Genomic DNA, 23232 nt, shown 5'->3' with positions numbered 1-23232 from the left:
ATTGCATCTCTTGTGTGTGGGGGGTGGATGCCCTTGACTCCTAGTGACCTGCTGTCTACAGACCCACAGAGGCTCCAAGGGGTGGCCTGCACCATCGGTGGCTGTGCGCCTGCAGACATTCTTGTGCTGAACCGTGGGCCCTGAGCACATGCAGGCAGCTCCCTGTAGCACGGCGGGGGTGGGGAGCAGGGAGGTCCCCAGCGTCCTGCATGCGGCTAGTGTATGGCCGACGACCACACTGAAATGGGATGTGCCCACAGGAAAGTACACAGCTGTGGCCACGCAGCCTGGAGCATGTCACGCAGACTGCAGCAGGCCCCCTGTCCCCTGGGAGGTCCCCCGTTCCCTAAGATCACTTCAGTGGGTGACGTCCACCCCGAGGGCTGTTTCGCCGGTATGAGGGCTTTTCATGGGTCACGCAGCCTGCCGTCTGCGTCTTTCTTTCTCATTGCTGTCTGTGCGGGGCAGCCCGGCCGCGGTGGGCAGCTGGCTGGTTCTGGGTCGTGCCGACGGTGTGTGTTGCAGACACGCACTCGCGGGGTCCTTCCTCTCTGGGCAGGTGCAGTGTTGTATCCTGTGGGTCCGTGGTGGGCGGGGCTGCCGCACACGTGCTGTGGTGCAGGGCTGTGTTCTGTCGGCTTTCTCCCTGGGCGCGGGTCTGCTGGGCCCCTCTGATCTCTGTGTCCCGGATCTCAAGGGCTGTCTGTGCTGCCGTCGCAGGGTCCAGTGTGGTCGCGCCGGCAGAGTGGTTGATCCGCATCCGGCCGTGTTTATTGCAGGCTGCTGCGTGCTGCTGGGGTTCCCACCCCCAGAGAGTTGGTGGTGGAGAGTGGAGGGGTCCCAGCCGCCTGCTTCCTGTGCGTCTTAGTTGCCGTGCCTGAGGGGCCACGTGGGTGCCCTACCCCTGCCTGCCAAGGACGTGGTCCCTGGAACCTGTGGGTGGCATTGCGTGGTGTCCTAGGGATGTCTGTGTGTCACAGAGGACTTGCTACTCTTTTTCTGGTTCCCCTGGGCATGGCTGGGCATGGCTGGCCGTGGTGGGCAGCGCCAGAAGGGCACAGGGACCTCTCATTCCCCCACGGGTCTGTCTGTTGACATCCCAGCCCTTTGTCCCAGAGCCATGCCACACAAGCATTGCTTCTTTGCATCCGATGGCCAGCGGTTGCCTGGAGGCAGGCATGGAGGGTCCCGCCTCCATGTGGGGTCTGGCTCATCAGGCCCTAGCTCTAGCAGGGGCACCCAGGCAACTGGAACAAGAATGATGCTCTCGGGGGCAGGCTGGCAGTGGCCGCCCTGTGCCCAGTTCTGTGTGTGTCTGGGTTTGGGGGTGGCCTCATGAGGGCCCCAGATTATTGTCTGTAATGCGTAGTTCCCCTCCCCATGGGCAGACAGGACCCCGACCCAGGACCCGCCCTCTCAGGCGTCAGGGTGTGAGAACTCCTGGCCTCACAGCAAGATGAGTACAGAGCCTGGAACAGCCCAGCTGGGGAGTTTGCCAGGAGGGGCGTTCTGGAGGGAGGGAACAGCAGGGCCAAAGCTCGGAGGTGCTCCTGTGCTTGCGGACGCAGGAGAAGCAGTCTGTACTGCACTGAGGCGGATGTGTCTGCGGTGGGCAGCTCACTGGTGACCCTGTGCTGCTCGGCGTCGTGGGGCAGGAGTCCGGGAGAAGCTTCCGAGGTCTGCCTGCGTAGGGGACAGGGAGCCAGAGGACTGGTGGCTTCAAGAAAGTCAAAGGGGCTTACGTTTGTCTGCTCATGTTGGGGACCCAGTGGCTGGGAGTAGCGTGGGTGACACGGGTCATGGATGGGAAGGGCAGTGGATGGTTCTTGGGTTTGAGACAAGGGCATCAGCTAGACGGTCGCTGCTGCCTGCCACAGCAGCCCTGTCTGACTACAGCCCCGCCGAGCACAGTCCCAGTCAGAGGTGCGTGAGGGAAGGCTGTGTGTTCTGTGTCGCCTTGTGGCCCAGCTTTATGAGGCCTTCACGGCAGTGGGGCACATACCCCAGGGCGGCTGTGCACCTTGGGCACAGCTCCCCAGGGCAGCAGCTAGCCTTGGGGGCCCAGTTTCCAGGCAGCTTCCAAACAGCCTTCCCTCCCCTACTCTTGGCACTGTGAACCTCTGTACTCACACAGCCCCATGAGATGGATTTCTGTCCGCAGAGGAGGAGACCGAAGGTCAAGGAGGACCATTGTTTATGTTGGTTGGTGTCTGGTTTTCTCTGTGTTGAGGGCTAGGCTTGGAAAAGACAAGATTCCTCGGACCCTCCCCCCAGTCTCACCAGGTGTGTTTGGCCCAATTACAGCCATCGGGCCTCCTGCAAATCGTGTTTTAATTACCCAAGTACCGCCAAGAGGAAATTCTTAATTGCTTTTCCAGTATCAAATTTCTCCTGGCCTTTCTGAGAACGGTCCCAGGAAGGGGCCTGGAACCTGCCCCCAGCCAGAGGAGGGGGAAATCCTGTAGCAGCAGTGAGGGTGAGGAAGGGCCCGGGAGCTGGTTCACTGGGCCCTCAGCCTCAGGCCCCTGACCAGGAAGGAGGGGAGGGGATGGGCTCCTTCAAGGAGAGAGGGAAAGAGGCTCCTGCCCCTCACGCGGCCCCTCCCAGTACCGCTTTACTGCCTAGGTGGCTGGGAACCGGCTTGGCAGCTGTTTGTACTGGAGGAGGGAGACGCCCGTGGGGTCCCAGCCCTGTAGGTTGCTCACTGGTTGCTGTCCCCCATCTTCTCCCTGTTGTATCACTTGGGGTCCTGTCCTACTGCTGCCTGGTTCGGTCAGTGAACCCCCATTGCACAGATAGGGACACGAGGGCTGTTATATTGGGGTACGCAGGGAAGGGAACTCTCTCCCCACCCTGGTTGGGCCAAGCCGGGCAGCCCCCTGCCTCCGGGCGGCTAGGGCGCGTGCCGGCCTTGGCAAGCAGCCTGCATGGCCCAGACATCCTCCCGGTGCCCCTGCCCGCCCTCAGCCCAGAGAATGGGCTCTTTGTTGGCTCTGGGCTGGACGGACAGCTGACCTGGCCGGGCCGCAGCAGTTGGCGAGAGCCACGCGGTGATGGGTGCGGGGGCAGCCAGCTGGGCCAGCCTGGGGCTTGGGCCTCCAGAGCCAGGGGCTGCCCACCTGCCACCGGCTGCCCCCCCTTCGCCCTGCACGGGCTCTCTTTGCAGGACTCCCCCCGCCCCCACCCCCATGTGTCCTGGGCCCCCGGGACCCGCTGGCCTCTCTGTAGGAAGGGGCAGGTGATGCCTCGTGGTGGTGGTAGGTGTGTGGCCCACAATGTTTGGGCCCTGGCACCAAGAGTCTGTTTGGGCGCTGACAGCTCAGAATGCAGGGGACTCTCTCATGTACAGAGGGGCAGGGGAAAACCCCGGGTTGGAGAAGTGGGTGGAGCCGGAGGGCTGGAGCAGAGGCTGGTTGGGGGTGGCTGTTTCCCCCTGGGTCAGAGCCAGGGCTGGGTGGGTGCTTGGGCCTGATGCTGCCCAGCAGGCATGTCCTGGGAGACTGGACATCTCCCCTCCAGCCGTGGGCAGGGGGAGGAGGGGTCCTTTCTCGGCAGCTGTTGGGAAGGGCACCACAGCAGAGGGACAGAGCTGGGTTTGGGTCCTGAGGTTTTTCTGTGGTGGGATGTGGGAAGAAAGGTGGTCATGGCTAGTTGTGGAAGGTGCTAGTGGTCTTTGGGGCAAGGTTTGCTGAGCACAGAGGTGACAGCTGGAGATGGGAGGGCAGATACCAGGGGATTCTGGAAGTCTCCTGTGTGCTCTGCAAGCCCAGCTGCCCCAGGGTGGGCCATCCCCAGGTGGGTGGCCCTCGACTGGACAGCTGTGCGCCAGGGAGTGGCATCGGCGCGTGCGCTGCCGGCGGCATGTGTCCTGCTGTCCTGCCAGCCGCCTGGCCCTGTGCCCGCCCTGCACGCCCCTTCTCCCTGGAATGTCTTCCTGGCGGCGTGCTGCATCCCTCCCACTTTTGGAGGAGACTCTGTGTCCCCAGGTGCAGGTGGTGGCCCAGGGCCCTGGGTTCCTCTGTCAGGCCCTCACAAGTGTCAGTTTACCTGCCTGCGCGACACAGGCCCTGCAGCCCAAAAACCAGCTGGGAACTAGCAGGCATATCCTGAGTGCTAGTCATTCATGGGTTGGACACCTTCCCCCTCATCCGACTGTCACATGTGTGCATGCAGGGGCCCTGCTGAGCCTGGCCTGTGGCTACTCAGTGCACAGGATGGGGCCTGTCACCCACATCATATCCACCCCCTGGCCTGCTGGCCCTGCCTCCCTGACACCCCCACTCACTCTGTGTCCTCCAGAAATGTCCTGTCTCCTTGGGGCCTTCCTATGCATGTGTAAGGGCTGGGGCTGCCCAGTGCTGGGCAGGTGGGTGGACAGATGGATGCATGGTGGACGGACAGCTGGACGTGCCTGCTCCCCACCGCAGCTGTTGGGGGCCACCTGTCGGAGTCGGCACGCTGCCGGCCCAGGGGCGGGGCATTTCAGAGCCTGCATCTGGCCTGCCTCCCCTCCTGCTTTCCCCAGGACTTTGGGGAGAAGGTGTGCTCTCTGCCCCCTTCTGTGCCTTAGAGCTGGTATGCCCCCTGGGTGCGCCCTTCCCTAGAATGTTTCCCTGGTGCCCTCCTGGGTTGTGGGTGCCCCTTGATGTGATATCCAGGCCCAGCCCATGCCCTCAGCCCTCAGCAGGGAGGGGGAAGGCAGGCCTGGCTGAGGGGGGTGGTCAGATTGAATACCATGTGGCCCCTGGTGGTCAGGGTGGGAGACACTGGGACCCCCCCAAGTGTCCCTGTTCAGCAGACACTTCTTGAGCACCTCCTGCATGCAAGGGGCTGAGCTCTGGTCAGGTGTGGCTGTCAAGGCCTCCGAGGCAGAAGTCCCAGGTATCTGGTTGTGAGGGGCCACACTGGGGCACTGGGGGAGGGGGCCTGGGTGGAGGGTGCTGGGAGGCCTGGGCTTGGGCCTGGGCTTCTGGGCGGCTGCAAGAGGCGCCGCAGGGATGGGGCACAGGCTCTGGAGAAATTCAGAATCCTGATTTGAATCAGTTGAGTTGAGACTAGGTCTGGAGATTTGGGTCCTGCTGGTACCCTGGCCTGCACCCCAGCCCTGCCATGCCCTCCTGACCTTCTTGTCCCCTGCTTCCTGGCCATTGTCCAGGCTGACCTTGCCAGGCCTGGGTGGGTGGCTGCTGGGGTTTGGGGATTGCCTTGGCGCCCAGCCACCCTGTGTCCCCTCTTGGCTCACTGGCTAGGTCCTTATTTCATTCTCAGAATAGCTCTGACGTGGGGAGTGGTATCTGTCATCACTATTTCACAGGTAGGGAAACTGAGGCAGAGAGAGGGTCAGCACCCCACCTCAGTTGCACAGTTGGGGTTGTCTGAGCTGAAGCTTGGGCCCAGGCAGTGTGGGTCCAGAGGCTGTACTCCTGGCCCCCCTGACCTCTCCCGTGGCTGATGTTGGCCTGGGCCTGCCACCTTGCGGAGCTGACTGTGGGCTCCCTGCGAGCAACAACTGCCCACTGGCTGCCCACCCCAGCAGGGCAGGAGTTCTGTGAGACCGGCTGGGTATAGGTTGGGGTCCTGTGCACGCCCACCCGCCAGGGCGCTGAGGCTGGTCTGCCGTGGCCCCTCACCTGGCACCCCTTCTTCTGTAGGCCCCAAGCCACTTGGGCAGCTCCAGGCCCAGCCCATGGCTGCCTCCCCCTGCCCAGCTCAGGGCTCAGCTCTTCCGGGTCTGGTTTGACTTAAGCCTGCCTGCCTGGCCGGGAGGCAGCTGAGCGGATGTGGGGGGTGGCCTCGGGCTCTCAGGAATGCGGCCCTCCCCCTCTCCTGCAGCCGGCAGCCTCTGGCCCAGAGACACAGCGCCCCACCCTGGCTGGCCGCCCCGGGCCAGCACGGAGCCAGGGTGTTCGCTGCCTCCGCGGCCCACCCCAGCTGGTGAGACCTGCCCTGTCCTGTCAGTGTGGGGGCGCAAAGAAGGGGTGCTGGGCTGAGCCCCAGCCTGAGCCCTGGCCCCAGGCGGAGGCGGAGGCGGAGGGGTTGGCTGGCCACTTGATTACAGCTGGAGAGGGTGGGCCTGGCTGAGCAGGGCCGGCTACTCTGTGCCCTGGGAGCTTGCCCAGGACCGGCTGGGCTGGGCAGACACCGGTCCCATGAGGCCCATCTCTGGAAAGCCCCCTGGGTCTCTCTGTTAATTAAATACATTTGTTTGGTAAAAGCAACTAAAAATACTTGCAGCATTGCAAGCTGCAGAGAAGAGCTGGCTAATTAACGCCCCGTTTGTTTGGGATCTGGAATATATTTCCATGCCGATGACGCCTGCCCTCCTGCCTCCTTGCGGGGGTGTACCCCACTCCGGGACCGTGACTTGGCCCCTCACTCCTATGCTGCTTCCCTGCCCCAGAGTCTCCCGGTTTCACTTCTCAGCCACACTGGACATCTTCTTTCATCGAAGGCCCCTGCTGCCCCGTCATTCCTTCCCACCCCCTGCACAAACCTCCCTTCCTCCAGGGCACCCAGCCTGGCCCCAGGGGCTCCTGCCGCCTTTGTGCTGGGCTTGGCTCTACAGCTGGTGATGGGTGGTGGTGGGTCACGGTTGTCCCTGGGCCCTCTGTTGATTGGCGAAGGGGCTAGGGTCAGGACCCGCCTACCGGGCAGGTGGAGGCCTTGGCCTGGCTCTTGCAGGGCTGGGGGGGAGGGGGGTCAGCCGGGGCAGGGGCTCCAGACCCTTGCCCTTAAGCAGGCGCGGGGCTGGGGTGGAAAGGCATTGGCACGGCCCCACTTAGTCCCTCGCTGCCACAGATCCTGGTGGACCTGGCGAACCCCGGTGGCCGGCCAGCCCTGGCGTATGAGAGTGTGGTGGCCCAAGAAAGCAGCCCCATCCTGCGTGACCTGGTCCTCAGCCCCGACCGCCAGTACCTCTATGCTATGACAGAAAAGCAGGTAAGTGACCCACTGCCAGACACGTCAGGTGGGTTTGGGGGTGGGGGGCTACCCTCAAGGAGCTGGGCATGGCTGTCATTGGCCCTCTCTGTCCACACTGGCTCCAGATTTTGCCCAGTCAGGCTTGGAATTCCCACCCCCTCCCCGAACAGTTGCATGTTCGCAGGAACAGATATTTGAATAAGCTTTATCAGAGTATTGATGTCATTCGAGGGCTGAGAATACACACTGGGGCTCCGAGTTCTTGGGCTAAGGCCCTGCCCAGCCCAGCCCCGGCCCTGTCTGCCCAATGAGGGCTTCAGGCAGCTGTCTCCATGGGGTTGGTGCCTGGCCTGGCCCCCCCTCATCAAGGCCATCCATTTGTGTGCCTGGCCTAGCCTGCTTGGAGCCAGCCTCTGCCCTTCTCAACCTGGTGACCCCGTGATAGCCAAGAGGGTGAGCAGGTGGGACAGGCGAGGATGGGTTTGGTGAGGCCAGGCCTCCCTTCTTGGCCAGCTCTTGTTTCTCCTCTGCCCCTTTCCCAGCCGTCAGGTTATTCCACCTCTCAGAGGATCTCAGGGCCAAGCAGGCGAGGTCAGGGTAAGCAGGGCCCAGCCTGCGTCTGCACTTAGGATTGGGGCTTACGAGCCCACGCTCCCATGGGGAACTCAGAGTCCAGACAGATGGGAGAGTAACTCTGGCTGGAGCTGTCGGTTCTCCTCTGGGTAGCTCACCTGCACCGGCTTATTGCCTCCTGGCCACTGCTTCCCAGGGGAGAGACCCGGCCTGTTTGGCCTGATTTGGCCAAGTCAGGGTCATGGGACCAGCCTTGAATAGACCATGCTGGAGGAAGGCCAGAGATGGGGGCTCCCCTCATGCATGGGAACCGGGCTGGCTTCAGGGAACACACAGTGGTGGTGAGGAGGTGAGGCTGGCAGGGGTCTCTGGACCTGATGCTGAGGTCCCCATCCTGCCAGGTGACTCGGGTGCCTGTGGAGAGCTGTGTGCAGTATGCGTCCTGCGAGCTGTGCCTGGGCTCACGGGATCCCCATTGCGGCTGGTGTGTCCTGCATAGCGTGTGAGTCTGGATGGGGTGCAGGGGCGGACCGGAGGGCCCTGACACCCCTGCCTGACAGTCTCTGACCTGGGAGAGCCCCACGTGACCGCACCGTGCGCGTTGGGCACTCACAGCTCCCCTTTGAGCGCCTCTGGGTCTCCCCTGGGCGAGGTGCTCTGCGTTTGGCAGTTTCCCTGGACTGGCTAAGTGATGGCCAGCCCACTTTCACCCCAGTAAAGATGGGGTAGAGAGTAAAGCTGCTGGGCTCCCCCAAGCGTGGGTGACGATGAGCCCACTGAGCAGTGGCTGGCGGGCTCGGGGAAGCCCTCTGGCTGCCTCCCCCGTGCCCAGCCGCGGCGCCCTCTGCCCACAGCTGCTCCCGGCAGGACGCCTGCGAGCGGGCTGACGAGCCCCAGCGCTTCGCCTCGGACCTGCTGCAGTGCGTGCAGCTGACCGTGCAGCCTCGCAACGTGTCGGTCACCATGTCTCAGGTTCCGGTGAGCACACCTGCCCGGGTACGGGGGCGGGTGGGGGTGACTGGCGGAGGGGGGCCGCGGGTGCCTGCTCACCGAGGCCTCCTCTTGTGGGGGCCCCAGCTTGTGCTGCAGGCCTGGAATGTGCCTGACCTCTCGGCTGGCGTCAACTGCTCCTTCGAGGATTTCACCGAGTCCGAAAGCATCCTGGAGGACGGTCGGATCCACTGCCGCTCGCCCTCCGCGAGGGAGGTGGCACCCATCACGCGAGGCCAGGGTGAATGCCGCCGCGGGCTGGGGCCAGGGCAGCTCCTGGAGCTGTCCTATGGGTCAGGGAATGGGTGTCACACATTCCCGTAGGGTGGCAGGGGAAGGAGCAGATGGCTGCTCTGGGGACAGGGACCCCAGGTGCCTGCCCAGTGTGCTGGGAGGCCCGCGGGGTCTGAGGGGCGTGGGTATGGCGAGGGGCTGCGCACGTGCTGGCGGGGAAGGTCCCTGGGGAGGCCTGTCCCTGTTCTGGGCCTGCCGTGCCAGGTTCCGTGGCCCCGGGTGAGCCTGGTGACGCGGGCCCGTGCTGCTTCTGCAGGAGACCAGCGGGTGGTCAAGCTCTACCTGAAGTCCAAGGAGACGGGCAAGAAGTTCGCGTCCGTGGACTTCGTCTTCTACAACTGCAGCGTCCACCAGTCGTGAGTGTCCGGGTCCTCCTGCAGGATGGGGCACGGCGCCGTGCGGCCGAGCGCTTAGGGTGGGGGCCGCTCCCCCAGCACACAGGCCTGACGGAGAGAAGCCCGGGGCTGGGGCTTCAGAGAGGACAGGCTACGGGAGTGAGGGGCACGAGTCAGATGAGGAGAGCCTGCCCAGCCTCCTGCAAGCCGCTGAGGTGTGGGCAGCGGCCTGTAGGCCCCAGAGTGAGGCGGGGAGTGCTGAGGGAAGCTGCTTTGTCACCGCGAGGGAGACGGCCAAGCCGTGGGCGGGGCCGGCCGCTCAGGACAGGTACCTGCCGCTTAGGAACACGGGGGTCCGTGTTCAGGAACAGGTAGGGGTCCAGGTCATCTCTGGTGGTGGTGGATAGCAGCCCCTGGAGGTGGGGCTGGTGGCACAGAGAGCTGGGAGTGGGAGCTCTCCCTGCTGCTGCCCTGGTGTGCTTGTCTTGGGGCGTCAGAGGAAGAACGGGGGAAGCATGTGACCTGCTGTGCGTCCCGCCATGAGCCTGACCTGGAGGGGAGCCAGCCCGGAAGGCCAGCAAGGGGGGTGAGGGGTGGTGGGAGGCCCACACAGGTATGGTTCAGCCGCGGAGCTGGAGGCAGCTGGTTTTCACCGGGCCTTCATTTGTTGACTTGCAGACTGACTGACTGGATGCCCACGGAGGGCCTGGGGGGTCGGTCGGTATTATCCAGCTTCACGTCTCTGCCTAGCTGGGCTGGCATTTTTGGAGCAGAGGGTAGAACTTCAGAGCCGGAGGGGATGGAGGGCCTCTGGAGAAGCGGGGTGGCCTGCAGGTTGGAAAGTCCCTGGGAGAAGGCAGAGGTGGTTTTCTCCAGGGGAAGCGGTGCCACGGGAGCTGTGGAGATGACAGCGTGCCAGCCGTGGGAGGTTGCGCAGGCCGGAGCACAGCAAGGGCCCTGTCCAGGCCCTGGGGACACGCAGGAGTGAAGCGGCCAAGCTTCTGCCATGCGGGGTGCACATTCTGGTCGGGAAGGCAGCTGTCTACGATGACTCTGCAGGGCCCTGCAGCGATGGCTTACCTCCTAAGTTCATTGAAATTGGAATTTAAAACGCAGTTCCATGTCTGCAGCGACACTTTTCGCAGCACTGATTGTCACGTGTGGCTTAGTGTGGCCAGTGGTCACCCCAGTGGACACCACAGGTTGTAGACGTTTGTTATTGGGAAGGTTCCATCAGAAGACACTGGGGCGGACTGTCAGGTGTTCAGTCTGGAAGGAAAGCAGCGAAGAGGGCGGGAAGCACTGGGCGGGCCTCTCTGAGCAGGCGAGGAGCAGCCAGTGCAAAGGCCCTGAGGTGCACTGTCATCTGCTGTTGAAGAAATAGCAGGGAGCTAGTGTGGCCCCATGTGGCCACTGGGTGGAGGCGCAGGCCACCCCAGTTTCACCGCCCTGCCCTCTCCCTGCAGCTGCCTGTCCTGTGTCAATGGCTCCTTCCCCTGCCACTGGTGCAAATACCGCCACGTGTGCACACACAACGCCGCCGACTGCGCCTTTCTAGAGGGCCGTGTCAATGTGTCTGAGGTAAGGCCATCCCGGAGAGCTCGTGGTTTCGCAGCTCGAGAGCTCCCATGGGTGGCGGGGATGCTGACCTAATGGCCTGTGCCGTTAGGAACATTCTTCGAGGCTGTGTTGACCTGAGGCCAGCCAGTCGTGTTTGTGGGTGGTCACTGGATCTGCTCTGTAGCCCTCAGGGAAGGCCTCAGACCAGAGCCTCTAGTTGGGGGCTGCAGACCAAAGGGATGCCCGAGGGACGACGCAGGGAGGGGACGGTCCACCCGGTGCGATGGGAGCCTGGAGCGTGAGGTGTCTGGCTGGCTGGTGAAAGTCCCGGTGCCCAGCATCGTGTGGATGAGGGACCCCCAGACTGACTGGCAGGGCGGCTGGTTGGTTCTTGGAGTCATTTGAGTTACTGCGTAGTAATTGACAGTAATTAGGTAGTAATTATTGTGGGGCCTGGGCAAGGCTCTGACTTTATTGATGAACAGCCAGGCTACTTTTCCTAGAACCCGAGGCTCTCAGAACCAGGACCGGCCGACCCGGGCACCTGCCAGGCAGGGAGTGGGGATGCAGGGCCCCCAGGTGCAGCCTGAGGGCACAGAGCCGGGCCTGGCAGCCAGGGCCCTTGCTTTTGCAGTAGACAGCAGGCCTGTCGGCTGAACAGGGCAGGAGGGTGTAGGTCCTGCTGGCTGTGGGGCGTGGGGGAGCAGAGGACATACCATTCCTCACAGAGCCTCCCCTGGCCAGCTTCCACTGTCACCCTCTGGACCTTTGTCCACTCCCTGGTGTAACACTGCACAGCATGGGACAGGGCGGCAGTCGGGGGCAGGCGAAGGATAGGCAGGGACCTTGGGCATTTGGGTGGGGGCGGTGTCTGTGTGAGCAGGTGGTGTCCCAGGTGGGGGCCCAGGGTGTGGGAATGGATAGCGGGCTTCCCCGGGAGTGTGGCTCATGTGAGGATCTCGGCAAAGGCGTCATGAGGGTGGGCAGGAGGCGTGGGGCAGCAGGAAGCTGCTTAGTGACCCCAGGGTCTGGGGACTTCAGGGAGGGCTACTGTGGGCCTCAGTGAAACAGCATGCGAAGACCCTCCTGTGGGATTTGCAAGTTCAGTGTTGGGCTGTGGGTGGTCCTGGGGTCCAGGGAGGTTGGGCAAGGGACTCATCCCACAGATATGCCCTCTTCAGCTGTAGTCCCAGGTTTTATGGGGACTTTACTAAGGAGTGGGACACAGGCCCAAACTTGACCAGTCTCATTGCTCAGAAGGCCTTGAACTCCTCACCCTCAGGCTCTCTTCTTCCCATCTCTGGTTTTGGTTTGGATCTTGTGGGATGGCCCCTCAGGAGCTTAGTGCCAAGGCAGAGCCTCAGCCAGACTCCAGCCTGACGGGGGCACAGAGGCCACACCCCGAGAGAGAGCGACTGGGGCCTCCTGGGGAGCAGAGATGCTGTCTGTAGAGAGAGGTGTGGGGCTGAGGGGCGACAGGAGCCAAGTCCCGGTGGCCAGAAAGAGCCAGCGCTGCTGGGGGTCCGGGAGCGGCAGCGGGAGGCTGGAGAGGCAGCAGGAGGGTCCCTGGGTGTGGGGGCTGGCCGGGGTACCTCTTCGAGGGCCAGGGAAGCGCTGGCAGAGGTGTGCGCAGCTGAGCGTGCGGACGGTGGCTCTATGTACAAGTCCTCATCACCCGCTTCTCCCTGGGGGGAGCACCCCTGCACACCCGGCAGCTAGCAGTCAGCCTGCCTGGCTGTGCCCTGCCACGGCCCAGGTGCCCTCCTCAGGCCCCCACGACCTTGGTAGAGCCGGCCCCGGGCCTGGGCCCTCCTGGGGAGCTGGCGCAGGGCTTGGGGATTGCGGCCTGTTTTCAGCATCTCTATTTAAAGCCCAGCTCAGTGTAGTTCCCGCGGGACCTTCTCCTCCGACGGCTGCTGCGGGCCGTGCTGCAAGGGAGCTGGGCCATTGCATCAGTCATTGTTGCCGAGATGCTGGCCCTGGGGGCCCGGGCTGTTTTCCTGCCCAGCTCTGGCTATTTTTACATGCTCCCTGGGCCCCCAGCTGAGAGCTCCCAGCCCCAAGCGCCCCAAGTGCCCCAAGCGCCCAGCTGCTTCTACCACAAGGGCCTTTTCAGCTGTGGGCCAGATGGGACCCCCTCGGTGGCTGAACAGCAGGGTCCTAGAGCTCCGCAAGGGCACTTGGGGGCACAGGGGAGAGGCCACAGCCCAGTGGGCACAGAACCCAGGCCTCCTGCCTCCAGCCCAGCTGGCTCTTTCTGAGGTCCTCAGTCGACCAGTGTGTGCTCTGTGCACAGGCAGGGGTTGGGGCCGCGGGTAGGACGCGCTTTACCCCCGGCGCCCAGCCCTTCAGCCGAAGCCTTGTTGCCCTCAGGACTGTCCGCAGATCCTGCCCTCCACCCAGATCTACGTGCCGGTGGGTGTGGTGAAGCCCATCACGCTGGCCGCTCGCAACCTGCCGCAGCCACAGTCGGGCCAGCGTGGGTACGAGTGCCTCTTCCATATCCCGGGGAGCCCGGCGCGCGTCACCGCCCTGCGCTTCAACAGCTCCAGCCTGCAGTGCCAGAACTCCTCGGTGAGGCGGGGGGCTGCTGGGGCTCCGCATGCTCCACAGAGCTGGGCACCCTTGCACCCTTAGAACCTGGTTTCTGCGCCTAGCACAGAGACAGGGCACAGGCAGGTGTGCCGGAGACAGCTCAGAAGGCATCCTCCGGCGTGCTGGGGTGTGTAGGTGAGAGGGCCGCAGGGGGTGACGTGCCAGGAGCCACCCAGACATCTGGTGGGAGCACATCGTAGACATGGGAGAGGGTGAGTTAGACGGTGTGGGATATGGCGAGGAGGCCAGGCTAGTGGGTGGGACGCATGCGTTCCAGCCTCACCCGTGCTTCCAGGAGGGCCAAAGTCAGGGCTGCGGGCCCAGGCGCTCAGCCTTTCCGGTGGCTAGACCCAGAAACTGTTCACCGTGGCTGGCGTGGTACATGGTAGTTGGCGGTGTTGCCCGAGGTCCAGGTAGCAGCCATGTTTGGAGTCTAGAATCTGATAGGGTAACAGTTCAAAAGCCTTTAGTCAAGTCCAGTGAGTTTAGTGACGGTGATTGTTGCAGACACCCATTCTTCCCTGGTGGATGGAGGGAGTGCTGTCAAGCTGGTGGTCCTAAGACCGGACTCGAGCTCTCACCTGGCGGGCTCTGTGACGGCTGGCAGGCCTTGGTTTCCCCATTGTTCAAGAAGGGAGTCATCAGGAGAGAATCCCAGGGGAGGCCTCTCAGAGGTTTGGCCTCCTGCCTATGGCAGTGGGTCCTTGGCCAGCGCCTTGTGTGTCCAACGGAGTGGGCTGGGGGTCCCAGCAGCCTCCCGGGGCAGGTCAGCCACTTGGCCAGGCCCTTGTGGCCTGTACCAGGCTGGAGAGGTCCCTACACCTTCCCACCTGTCCTGTCCTTCCCGTCCTGTCACCTCACTCTGTCGCGCCCTCCAAGTGCTTCTCTCTGGCTTCCGTGGCCCGGCTACTCCCACCCTGTCCTTGCTCTCAGGCTGTCTGTGCCTCTACTGCCCTGTTTCTCTGCCGTCCCCGAGCCTCTGTCTCTCTATCCTGCACTCCCCCCACCCCCCGGCCCACATTTGTCTTTCCTGTGACTGTTGAAAGGGAAAAGGGAGTACCAGGGAATTTGATAGGATCCAATTAAATTCCTGCAGATAAAATAGTGAATTGCTCTGGGATGGAGTGGAGGTCCTCAGCTGCAGAAAGTGGGACACAGCTGGGAGTGCTGGGCCCTGGGCTCCCTGGGGGAGGGGTACTGTCCCCAAGCCCAGCCCAGCCTGGAGGGTAGAAGGGCAGAGACTTCCCTGATGCTGCTTCCTTCCAGTCTATGCCCAGGACTCAGGGGCACACATCTTACACCTTAGGGCAGTCCTAGTGTCAGGATCACTGAATCCATTCAGCAGACAAAGAAACAGGTTCCTAGAGAATCCCTGAGAAATTGCCAAGAGGGCCGGCTGGGACGTTCTGGTGCCCTGGTTGGGCAGACCACAGGAGGAAGCAGGGGGTCACCCTGGAGGGTGTGCCTCACGGGACTGCTGGGGATGGGCTTGCCTGGAGAGTGGGGATTCCGGCCACCAGGAAGGAAGCCCTTTGTGTGTGTGTGTGTGTGTGTGTGTGTGTGTGTGTGTGTGTGTGTGTTTGGGGGGGGCGGGTGGTAGGCCGAGGCAGAACTGGGTGTGACAGCTTAGCCATCTCACTGGCTGGAGGGTGGGCGGCTCTGTGGGGTTTCCGGTTCCAGGTTGGAAATGCCATTTTGGACAGGCAGAGCCTCCCGACTGTCCTGCCAAGCCCACTTCCGGGGCCCAGTCCCAGAGGTAGCCAGGAGGGGCTGCAGGCCCTGACCCACTGCCCTGGGCAGTGGCCTGCAACCCCAGAGTCTCGGCAGTGCATGGGACCTGACCACCCTGCCGCCCACTGCCCACAGTACTCCTATGAGGGCAATGATGTCAGTGACCTGCCCGTGAACCTGTCGGTGGTGTGGAATGGCAACTTCGTCATCGACAACCCTCAGAACATCCAGGGTGAGCTGGGCAGGGTGCCTGGGGTTGGGGGGCCGAGGGCGAGCCGAGCTGACTGCGTCCCTCCCCGCAGCCCACCTGTACAAGTGCCCAGCCCTGCGGGAGAGCTGTGGTCTGTGCCTCAAGGCCGACCCGCGCTTCGAGTGCGGCTGGTGTGTGGCCGAGCGCCGCTGCTCCCTGCGCCCCCACTGCCCCGCCGACTCGCCGGCCGCCTGGATGCACGCCCGCCACGGCAGCAGCCGCTGCACCGACCCCAAGATCCTTAAGGTAGACTGCCCCCCGGCACCCGCCCTCCGGCCGCCTCCCCTCCCTGCCCTGCTCAGCCCACTGCGGACTGCATCGGTGTCCCAGCCCCGGCCTCTCCGCAGCTGTTCCCCGAGACAGGCCCGCGGCAGGGAGGCACGCGGCTCACCATCACGGGCGAGAACCTGGGCCTGCGCTTTGAGGACGTGCGGCTGGGCGTGCGTGTGGGCAAGGTGCTGTGCAGCCCCGTGGAGAGCGAGTACATCAGTGCCGAGCAGTGAGTGCAGCCCTGGCGGGCGGGCGGGGCACCCCGACACCCGGGCTGGGCCCCGCAGCCCACTGAGGCCCCTTGGCGCCCTGCAGGATCGTCTGTGAGATTGGGGACGCCAGCACAGTGCGAGCTCATGACGCCCTGGTGGAGGTGTGCGTGCGAGACTGTTCCCCCCACTACCGGGCCTTGTCACCCAAGCGTTTCACCTTCGTGGTAAGCCCCCCCCCCCCCCCGGTGGCTTAGGGGGAGCTGAACAGGGCTGGATTGAGCTCCTGGTCCCCTGTGGGTCCCCTCATCCAGCAACACCTCTGTTCTGGTCTCCCCTCTCCTCCTTGTCTCCAGACCCAACTCCAGGTCCCTCCTGCACACTTTGGGCCCTGCCTGTGGGCTTCGTGTGAGAGCCCATGTGCACACAGGGCCTGGGGCACGGCTGGAGGTGCAAGCAGGCCTCTGGCCTGAAGGGCAGGCTTTCCCTGCTGCTCAAGCAAGTCCCTTCTTCCCCTAGACTCCAACCTTCTACCGGGTGAGCCCTGCGCGAGGGCCTCTTTCGGGGGGCACCTGGATTGGCATCGAGGGCAGCCACCTGAATGCGGGCAGTGACGTGGCTGTGTCTGTTGGAGGCAGGCCCTGCTCCTTCTCCTGGTATGGGGTGCACACGGGGAGTGGGGGACCAGGGCTTCCCTGGGTGCTGGTTGGTTCAGATGGCTGCATGCCCCCTCCTGTTGCCCAGGAAACAAGGGGGGTGTGGAGAGCCCGGCTGGGGTGATCACTATGGAAACCAGAGGCGGAGAGTGTTACCATGGAGACAGGCTACCTCCTAGAATGGGAAGGGCAGGGTGGGCAGGGTTCGTGGGTGGGCGGGGCCTAGACCTGAGGGGCGGGCACAACTGCCCTGTTTTAGGGTGAGGGGGATCCCTTGGGAACACAAGTATTTTAAAAAAATTCTTAAGAGAGTAAAAAGAAATCTTGACAAAAGCCTTGAGCTTGAAGTGGATAATTTTAGATTAGAGATGATAATGGAACGGCCCTTTAAATATTTTCCTGCGGTAATTATCCGCTATCAGACTAATTATTGGTGTTTGCAGCCTTGCTGCAGGAGCGGGCCTGGCGGCTGTGGGGCCTCCGCTGTGCTGAAGGAGCTGAGGGGACAGGGACCCAGGTGCAAGCGGTGACTGGCTGCTGCTCGCTGGGGGTGACCAAGTACCCCCTCCACCCTGGCCAGTTCATTCTGCCTCCTCACGGCCCAGGCTTGGGTTGGCTCTGTTTTCAGATCAGGAGACAGAATGGGGCGAGGGGCAGAGAGCACGTGCCTCCCGCGCCTCCGTGAGAGTTCGCGCTGAGCATGGCCCTCTGGGAGAGGCGTACTCACCTCCTCGGAAGGGCTGATGAGAAAGTGGCTGTAATGGTCATTGGCTCTGTGGAGCGGGTTCCGTTGGGGCTCCGTCTTACAGGTGGGCAGGTGAGGCCTGGGGAGGTCCAGTAACTTGCCCACACCCCTCTCTGTGATGGAGCCTAGACACTTAGCCTACCTCGTGAGCGAGTCCCAGCACCTGTGTCCTCACTGTGCCACCGGCCTCTCTAGGAGGAATTCCAGAGAGATCCGGTGTCTGACGCCCCCTGGGCAGAGCCCTGGCAGCGCCCCCATCGTCATCAACATCAACCGTGCTCAGCTCACCAACCCAGAGGTGAAGTACAACTACACGGAGGACCCTACCATCCTGAAGATTGACCCCGAGTGGAGCATCAACAGGTGGGTGCCCCCCAGCCCGCCCTGAGCCCCAGCGACCCCGTCTGTCCTGTGTGGCGCCTGCCGAGGGTAGGGCTCCTGCACCCGCCTCTCTTTCTGCTTCTCGACACTGGCCAGGGGGTGGGAGCAGAATCTGAACGGGTGTGTGGAGACCCACAGCGCTACCGTGCCCTGGACGCAGCAACCCGGTTTTGTGCCAGTCACGGAAACAGATTGCACTCAAAACTCTGGGATGCTGAGCTCTTCAGAAAGATCAAATGAACACAATAAGGTGCCCAGAGTCACGGCTCTCAGGACGATGGACCGTGTCCACCTTGAGACGTGGTTGGTGCCATCGGAGGTCCGGTGCACGGGGGTTTTAACCTGCCAGCTGTCTTCGGGGGGGCCGACTGGCGTGTCTGGCCCTACCTGTGTGTGCTGGGCCTGGGCAGAGCTTCCCCGCATGACCCCTTACCTCATCTTGCAGCGGAGGGACCCTCCTAACGGTCACGGGCACCAACCTGGCCACTGTCCGTGAACCCCGCATCAGGGCCAAGTATGGAGGCGTTGAGAGGGAGAACGTGAGTCCTTGCGGGATCCCTAGCAGGTTGTGCCACTGCGGGGAGGCAGGGACCCCAGGGAAGGAAGGTGGGGACCCCCACGTGCAGGCAAGGATGCATGCAACCCCTCAGCCTTGCTGGGGCCTGAATCCGTGTGGGGAGCAGCCGGCCCAGCGTCCACACCTGCGTCCCCAGAGCTGCCTGGTGTACAACGACACCACCATGGTGTGCCGGGCCCCGTCGGTGGACAACCCTACGCGCAGCCCGCCGGAGCTGGGGGAGCGGCCAGACGAGCTGGGCTTTGTCATGGACGACGTGCGTGCCCTGCTGGTCCTCAACACCTCCTCTTTCGTCTATTACCCGGACCCTGTGCTGGAGCCGCTGAGCCCCACGGGCCTCCTGGAGCTGAAACCCAGCTCCCCGCTCATCCTCAAGGTGGGCCGCCGGGAGCCGGGCGGGGGCACAGGGCGGGGGCTTGTGGGGCAGTGGGGCTCTCTGGCTCACCCCCACCCCCGCAGGGACGGAACCTCCTGCCACCCGCGCCCGGGAGCTCACGGCTCAACTACACGGTGCTCATTGGCTCCACACCATGTGCCCTCACTGTGTCGGAGACCCAGCTGCTCTGCGAGTCACCCAACCTCACAGGGCAGCACAAGGTCACGGTGCGTCCATGGCCCGCCCATCCGTGTTCTGGTCCCAACTCTGGTCTCCTGGGCCCCACCTGCCTTTGACCCACTGACCCTGCCCCACCCAGGGCAACCCCAACTCTCTGGCTGAGTCCCAGACTTCCTTCTGGCCCAGAGGCAGCCCAGCTCAGCCCTCACCCAGCCCTGGTGCCCCCTGTTGGCCCAGCACCTGCCCTGAGTCCCCACGTCACCTCCCTCTGACCACTCTGGGCAGGGACCGTGGGGTTCTCAAGGGACATGGTACCCGGGGCCTCTGGAGCTCCCAGTGGGCAAGGGGAGCCTCCTGAGTGGCCTGCACCCCCACCCACAGGTCCGGGCTGGTGGCTTCGAATTCTCGCCAGGGATGCTGCAGGTGTACTCCGACAGCCTACTGACCCTGCCCGCCATCGTCGGCATCGGCGGGGGTGGAGGCCTCCTGCTGCTGGTCATTGTAGCCGTGCTCATTGCCTACAAGCGCAAGTCTCGGGACGCCGACCGCACCCTCAAGCGGCTGCAGCTGCAGATGGACAACCTGGAGTCCCGCGTGGCCCTGGAGTGCAAGGAAGGTGTGACATCAGAGCTGCGGCGCGCAGTGGGGAGGGGGCCCGGGGAGCGGGGCTTGCTGTGGCTGCTGCCACGTGTGAGCCAGGCCCTGTCCTCCCCACGATTCTGCTCGGTGTTCAGCCTTCCCAACGCCTTTGCTGCGCCGTGCTCAGGCTCGGGCAGACTGCCGAGGCTCTGACCTGGGCCGCAGCCTCTGTGGGTGCTTCTTGAGGCATAGACGGTGGAGTCAGAGAGCTTGCGTTTGTGACCCGGTTTGGCTGCAGGACCTTGGATGGGCCCATGACCTTCTTAGGCCTCAGATTCCTCATCTGTAGGATGGGCGCAGTGATTCCGTGTTGGGGGCCAGGCGCGGCACCGAGGAGTGGGGGCCCTTTCTTTAGGCCCTGAGTACGTACGGACCTTGGCTGGCAGTGGACAGAGTGCATCTTCGAGGGGCTGTCTCAGGAAGGAGGCCGCAGCCCAGCCTCCTAAGAGGGGCATGTGTCCCTTAGGACCCTGCTATGTGAGCAGTGGAAAGCAGCTCAGGGAAAGCAGCTCCCTTCAGCAGGGAGAGGTCATGTGGGCTTTTGTGCAGGGAAAGCCTGGGGCTCAGCTGGCTTTCAGCACGGCCGGGCCAGACCCGCAGCTGCCTCTTCAGTGATCTCTCCGTGTGGTGTCAGGACCAGCACAAGGGGCAAGCTCAGCTTTTCCACTGGGCCCAGCTCTGCCCAATCCCTGATGCCACGCCTGGTCATGTGCCCCCTTCCCTGAAGTCTGCTCTCCTGGAAGCCCCCAAGTGAGAGTGGGCAGACCCCACGGGCAGGAGGGGGTACCAAAGAGAATGGGATGCGTTCTGGCAGGCAGGGGCCGCAGACGTCAGAAAAATGTGAGTGGTGGGCTCGGCTCAGGTGTCTGCAGGAAGGGTGAGGGGGGACGGGCCCCAAGCTGGAATAGGGGACGCCCCATTTCTGTGCCACGTGCCCCAGAGAGGCCAGCATGCCCAAAGCCCGGGCTCAGCCCCAGCAGAGCAGATGCTGCCCTACCTGCCCTTGCACCAAGGGCACCACTGCCGGGTGGGCGGCAGAGAGGTGGGCACACAGCTCAGGGCCCGCAGGGAGCCCCGGTGGCCTGGGATAGAGGCCCCGGGCTGCACGCTGGCCAGGTGAGGGAGGGGGTTCAGCTGCCGTGTATGCTGTGGGCTCTAGGCAGCAGGTCGCAGCCTTGGCCTGTGGTGGCCATCCTCAGACCACCTGGTGAGCTTCTCTGGCTGCTGTGAGGTCACAGCTGGGTGACCTGGGCACTGGGCCAGACCGGGATGGCCCCCGTCTCCTCGTGGCCCCTGCCTTGCTGCCTCATTGGGGAAATTGGGGTGGTTACAAGGGGCGGACGCAGCCCTGCTAACGGTAACTGACAGGTGAGGGGCTTGTCTTAGGTGCCAGGAGCAGCCTCAGACTTTTTGCGGATGCTGGCCCTTGCTCTGGGAGGCAGGCGGTGGGGGCGCTCCTGCACGTGGCATGAGAAGAGGGAGCCGAGTGGGAGGCGGGCTGTGAGGCCCTGTGGGTGACTGCACGGGGGCCTCATGCCTGCACAGGCCTGGCAGTGGGCTGTCGGTAGCTCCACTGGGACCTAGAGGGCCCCGTTTGGTCAGGACCCTTGTCTGTCTGAGAATTGAAAGGTCCCATGGGACACAGGCAGGTGTGTGAAGCTTGTGGGAGTTGGTGGCCTGGGTGGGGAGCTCTGAGGCCAGGAGCACCTCAGGATGAGGACAGCCGTGCGCCGGGGTCAGCACGCAGGATGCCTTTATTTGGTCGCACAGCGTGGGTGCAGGGCTGGCGGGCACTCCAGGGCTGGCCAGGCGGCGATAACCAGACGCCTGGCAGTGGTGCCCAGGAGACGAAGGTCCCTGCTCTTAATTGAACCTGCCAGCCATCCCCCAGAGCCCGCCTAGCATTCCTCTGGCTCCCGATCAGATAGTGCCTCCCTCGGGCTGCTGTGGGGCGGACACCTCCCAGCTCTGGAATGTTCTGTGGAGGCCTCCCCCTGCCCTGCCTGCCTTTGTTTCTGAAAGAAGCAGAGCCGCCTCGAGCAGGGTGGGCAGTGTAGAGGGCCCGCTGGTCTGAGCTCTGCGTGTGCTGGTTGTCAGAGTGGAGGGTTCAGGGGCTTGGGGAGAGCCTCCTGCCTCCTACGCCTGGCCACATCCCTTCTCTTCGCGGCAGCTGTGGCAGGGGAGCCAGGGCGGGCATGTGCACCCCAGGGTGGTGGAGGGAGCCGGCACCCATAGTTCCCTTGCGCCCCCGGTGCCAGTGTTGGATTCAGGAAGCCCCTCTCAGCCCGGCCCCAGGCGCATCACCTTCTGTGCTGTCGTCTGGTGAGTCCTGTGACACGTCAAAGGGACAGAGTTTTTGTCCGTGTGTTAGCACCGGGAGAGCTGAGGGGTTTCCTGAAGGTTACCCAGCCAGCGAGCTGCAGAGCCAGAGTCGGAGCCTGGCCGGAGGGTGGGAGGGCTGGGGGGACTGGGGCTGGGGGCTGGGGCAGCACCCGCCCTGACGCCTCATCTGGCGGCAGCCTTCGCGGAGCTACAGACGGACATCCACGAGCTGACCAATGACCTGGATGGTGCCGGCATCCCGTTCCTCGACTACCGGACGTACGCCATGCGGGTGCTCTTCCCCGGGATTGAGGACCATCCAGTGCTCAAGGAGATGGAGGTGGGCTGTCCACTGGGGCTCACTGGGACTTCTGCCCGCTCCTGGGGCTCCTGGCTACTGTTGGGCAGCCTGGGGCCCCTGGGGGATGGCTCAGACGTGTTGGGAGGGGCACTGGGAGTCAGGGCTCTCGGCTCCCCATAGTGCCTCCACTGTGGTGGGGGGCTGGGCCTAGTGGGGTCCTGAGGTTGGGGCTGGGCTTCATCCCAACCAGCCACCTTGCCTGGAGCTGGGGCTCATCGGGGGCTGCCTCTGTTTTATGGAGACCTTGAGTGCGCCGTGTGCCACCTGTGTGCGCTCACCTGGCCTGTCCCCTGGCTGGCTCTGGGTGCTGAGCCTCACTGGGCAGGGGCTACTGCCGTGCGGCTGGGAGGTGTAGGGACCCAGCCGGAGTTTGCGTGGCTGTTTGGGGTGAGTGTGTGACTGATGCGGTGTGGTGGTCCTCGCAGAGCTGGGCTTTTGCTTTGTGCAGGTGTTGGCGGCACTCAGGCTATTGGCATGAGCTTGCTGAGCAGAAGAGGGCTGGCCCTGAAGTCCTCTAGGAGCCCCCAATGGCAGGCCAGGAGCCCAGGGCCCAGCTAGGACCAGGCAGGGGCTTAGCAAGTCAGCTTGGTCATGCCGTCCAGCCAAGGGCATCCCATCTCTGCACACTTCTGATGTGGGAGAGCCCACTCCCTGTTGCGGCTCTGTCGGTGGGACAGTCCCTTTGAGCTCTGCTGGAATGGGCCTTCCTGTCACTCTGGCTCAGGCCCAGGGCTGCCTTGGGCTGCCCACCCGCTCATCTCTGGGTTTGCTGCCATGTCAAGGGCTCCACATGCTTCATCACGTCTTTTTACGGGTGGGGCCATCTGCTGTGTTGGTCTTACTGCTCTCGCAGTGTGACTGTGTTCTACTTGGGTCTTGTCACCTGTCTGCCTGGGCTGGGAGCAGTGGCACCAGCAGCCTCTGGCACAGCCTGGTGGGGAATCTCCTGTTTTGACAAGCCGTGGTGTACATAAGAGAGAGAGTAGGGGCCCTGGAGCCAGCCATGTCTGCATTCCACCCCTTTTCCCCACGTCCATGTCACGTGGCCCTGAACAAGCCTCTTTCTCTTCTGGACTTCGTTGTGTCTGTGGAATGGGGAAGGTGATTTCTGTTGTGAGTGCACCGTGAGCCCATGGCCGTGTTTTGCTGGCCCCCAGCAGTTGGGGCATTGAGTTCAGCCTCCTCCTGGCTACCAGAGCAAGGCTGCAGCAGGTGGCAGTCCCAGGGACCAGCTGCACAGCCGGTGACCCTCATTCTGTACCTCCCA

The 23232-nt window shown here is 63.6% G+C and overlaps 1 protein-coding gene across 1 annotated transcript in view; it reads left to right on the top strand.

Moving 5' to 3' along the window:
• PLXNA1 (plexin A1) overlaps window positions 1-23232 on the top strand; it is a 50005-nt gene that overhangs the window by 13755 nt on the left and 13018 nt on the right. Inside the window, exons 4-21 of the mRNA XM_026501502.4 lie at window positions 6799-6939; window positions 7896-7996; window positions 8349-8472; window positions 8572-8725; window positions 9035-9134; window positions 10580-10694; window positions 13047-13247; window positions 15135-15231; window positions 15302-15495; window positions 15597-15748; window positions 15835-15955; window positions 16248-16384; window positions 17325-17492; window positions 17956-18049; window positions 18224-18463; window positions 18547-18690; window positions 19025-19259; window positions 21802-21944. Coding sequence (XP_026357287.1) covers window positions 6799-6939; window positions 7896-7996; window positions 8349-8472; window positions 8572-8725; window positions 9035-9134; window positions 10580-10694; window positions 13047-13247; window positions 15135-15231; window positions 15302-15495; window positions 15597-15748; window positions 15835-15955; window positions 16248-16384; window positions 17325-17492; window positions 17956-18049; window positions 18224-18463; window positions 18547-18690; window positions 19025-19259; window positions 21802-21944 — 2661 coding nt within the window. The remainder of the gene's footprint in view (window positions 1-6798; window positions 6940-7895; window positions 7997-8348; window positions 8473-8571; window positions 8726-9034; window positions 9135-10579; window positions 10695-13046; window positions 13248-15134; window positions 15232-15301; window positions 15496-15596; window positions 15749-15834; window positions 15956-16247; window positions 16385-17324; window positions 17493-17955; window positions 18050-18223; window positions 18464-18546; window positions 18691-19024; window positions 19260-21801; window positions 21945-23232) is intronic.

This window comes from Ursus arctos, unplaced genomic scaffold (assembly GCF_023065955.2).
Source record: "Ursus arctos isolate Adak ecotype North America unplaced genomic scaffold, UrsArc2.0 scaffold_14, whole genome shotgun sequence".
NCBI lineage: Eukaryota > Metazoa > Chordata > Mammalia > Carnivora > Ursidae > Ursus > Ursus arctos.
Note: the sequence above shows the minus strand (reverse complement) of the source record. Positions and strands in the feature narration are given on the sequence as shown.